The 3,212-nt window shown below is 39.7% G+C and overlaps 1 protein-coding gene across 1 annotated transcript; it reads left to right on the top strand.

Annotated features, from left to right (window-relative positions):
• The first annotated feature begins 355 nt into the window (after positions 1–355).
• LOC141678437 (putative aspartic proteinase GIP2) lies at positions 356–1,928 on the top strand. Its single transcript, XM_074484755.1, has one exon. It carries the CDS (start codon positions 390–392, stop codon positions 1,755–1,757), a length of 1,368 nt encoding a protein of 455 aa, XP_074340856.1. The 5' UTR covers positions 356–389; the 3' UTR covers positions 1,758–1,928.
• The last annotated feature ends 1,284 nt before the right edge of the window (positions 1,929–3,212 follow it).

Genomic DNA, 3,212 nt, shown 5'->3' with positions numbered 1-3,212 from the left:
AACTGTTGGAGTTGGAGAGGGGTTCGATCCAATTTGGACCGAAGTTCGATTCAAATTTAGACCGAGGTTCGATCCAAATTTGGACCAAACTTTTGGAGTTTGCCTTAAAATCTTGTTTGCCTTAAAATCTTTCCAAGTCCTTTTTTATAAATTAAATCTTAAATCATTCCCGATCGGGTCATTCGTTAAGTTTTGCTTTCTCATGGCATCTTATTTTGTTCTCCAGCATCTAATTTTAGATATTGCATGTTTCCCTATAAACTAGGCTCGTCTAAAATTTGTTAAATAACAAGACAGGGGATAAGATAAAACATAATAGTAGTAGTACATTAATAACCCTCTACACGAGCCGCCCTAGCTAACAAAACCAGTAATTTTAATATAATAAAATGAGTTACTTCAACCAAAACACTAGTATAAAAAGGAGTCACCTTCTACTCTTTAAACACACCTTCAAATTACACACCTTTAAAACGAGAATGGTTTCAAAATCTTGTTCAATGTTGATTCACTTTGTTCTACTTTGTTGTCTACTCTTCATATCTTCAGCACAAACACCTATTCGCCCTACTGGCCTCATTCTTCCCGTGACAACCGATCCATCAACTCTCCAATACACCACACAAATCCAACAAAGAACACCTCTTGTTCCAGTTAAACTAACCGTAGATCTCGGTGGTCCATTCTTATGGGTTGACTGTGATCAAGGCTACACCACTTCAACCTACCGTCCAGCCCGTTGCAATTCGGCGCAATGCTCACTAGCCAAGTCCACCAGTTGCATGACCGAGTGTTACTCCCCAGCTAAGCCAGGTTGCACTAACAACACTTGCACTCTCTTCCCCGAGAACCCCTTCACCTCAAGTGGCACAAGCGGGGCCCTAGGTTCCGACATTGTGTCGGTCTCATCTGCTGCGGGTGCAAGTGTTTCCGTGTCTCAGTTTCTGTTTGTTTGTGGTTCCACAGATATGTTGGACAAACTTTCTAGTGGTGTACGTGGCATAGCAGGCCTTGGAGCCACAAAAGTGTCGCTTGCTCCGCAATTTTTTTCGGCATTTAGCTTGAAAAAGAAGTTTGGAGTTTGCTTGAGTTCAACTTCATCGAACGGAGCCATATTTTTCGGAGAATTTGATTCTTCGACAGCGCCTCTTACGTACACTCCACTTCTCATCAATCCAGTAAGTACTGCGGGCATTTCAACTGAAGGAGAAGCTTCCTCTGACTACTTCATTGGAGTTAAATCTATTAACATTAACGAAAAAGCAATCAAAATAAAGGCAAGTTTGTTGGAAATTAACGCCACTGATGGTTACGGTGGAACCAAGATCAGCACAGTGCAACCATACACAGTCTTGGAAAGATCAATCTACAAGGCCGTAATAAAAGCATTCGTTAAAGAACTGAATGTGTCAACTGTCGCGTCCGTGGCACCTTTCGGAGCATGTTTTAAGTCCAAGGACATTAGCACTGCCTATACAGGCCCGCTTGTGCCTAAGATTGATCTGGTGATGCAGAACAAGGACGTGTACTGGAGAATATTTGGTGGAAACTCGATGATACGTGTTAGTAAGGACGTTATGTGTTTAGCTTTCGTGGATGGAGGGAAAAATTCTAGAACTTCTATTGTGATTGGAGGGCATCAAGTGGAGGAGAACTTGTTGGAGTTTGATATTGCAGCTTCAAAGTTGGGATTCAGCCCACTTTGGTTTCGCAAAAAGGTCTGTGCTGACTACAAATTCGCAGTTGCCAGCGCTTGAAAATTGTGTTTTGACAACACAAAAGCTGTGTGGACTGGTTAGTAATCTCATGTTACAATTTGGGTGATAAAGTTGTTGTTCGTTAGATTTGATATACGAACTTTGATTCCGCTAAAATAAGTGGCTTTTCTGCCTGATAAGATGTGGATGTACTTTTTTAATTGGGATCCTTTGAATCTATTCCAAATTTAATTCTAATTTATATAATTGTGGAGTTTTTATTACCAAAGACACTACATCATTTTGGAGAACATTTCAACTAATTATTCATTTTTATGGAATGGCCATTCAGTTTTGGATAAAAATGACACAAAACGACATTTTAGGGGTTCTGTCACGGATACCTAGTATATCCATAAATTAAGAATGAAACTATTAAATGGGAAGAAAATTCATGAAACTAGTGAAAGTAGTAATACAACAGAAATAAGAAGTAAAATATTATGTCAAATTTGTTCATCGGACATGTAATCGTCGGAAATGTAATCCTTATTTTGTAATAGTCGTTGTTTCTCTGCTTCCGTAAGCTCTCTACCAGCAGCACAAACTGAATCTCATGCCACTTGAAACATATAACGACTTCTACGCAACAATATTTGGTTATTTTCACTTCGAATACGAGTCACAACTTTATCCACTTTTCAACTAAATTCAGACCAAGGAATAGTTTAATCAGGGTGAGGATATATGTATGGGAACGACGAAGTGGAACCCTTACACCATAGCAATCAGACCATGTGTAAGACTTTCAGATTCTTCACGTCGAAATGCCCATTCTCGGCGTACACCAGCAAAGTACTCCACCGGATTGCTTACCCTAAGACTACGATAATCGTCATCTCTTTTTCGTAGAAACAAAAAAATCACAGGATGTACATGTTGCCACCCGTCCATCATTTCCTTTAAACACCAAAAAATTCGATTGCATACGGGCGTACCCGTTCCTCGGCATGAGGCACATCATCGATCTCAACAATGGTTCCAAGGACATTAGCACTGCCTATACAGGCCCACTTGTGCCTAAGATTAATCTGGTGATGTAGAACAAGGACGTGTACCGGAGAATATTTGGTGGAAACTCGATGATTAGTGTTAGTAAGGACGTTATGTGTTTAACTTTCGTCGATGGAGGGAAAAATTCTAGAACTTCTACTGTGATTGGAGGGCATCAAGTGGAGGAGAACTTGTTGGAGTTTGATATTGCAGCTTCAAAGTTGGGATTCAGCCCACTTTTGTTTCACAAAAAGATTTGTGCTGACTACCAATTCGCAGTTGCTAGTGTTTGAAAATTGTGTTTTGACCGCGGGGATCGTTTTTTATATCTGATAACCCTAAAGAGGGAAGGCACACAGATATCTGATAAACAATTATATTCATGATTAAATCCAAAAATCAACATATTTCATTTAAATGTCTACAACCTCATAACAATACTCATATTGTGATCTGTTCCAT

The sequence above is a fragment of the Apium graveolens genome, chromosome 8, assembly GCF_009905375.1.
Source record: "Apium graveolens cultivar Ventura chromosome 8, ASM990537v1, whole genome shotgun sequence".
Taxonomy (NCBI): Eukaryota; Viridiplantae; Streptophyta; class Magnoliopsida; order Apiales; family Apiaceae; genus Apium; species Apium graveolens.
The sequence above is the reverse complement of the archived record's forward strand: the minus strand, read 5'-3'. Positions and strand labels throughout refer to the sequence as shown.

Excerpts from the sequence above, each read along its gene's own strand:
- LOC141678437 (XM_074484755.1), top strand. The coding sequence starts at position 390 with ATGAGTTACTTCAACCAAAACACTAGTATAAAAAGGAGTCACCTTCTA.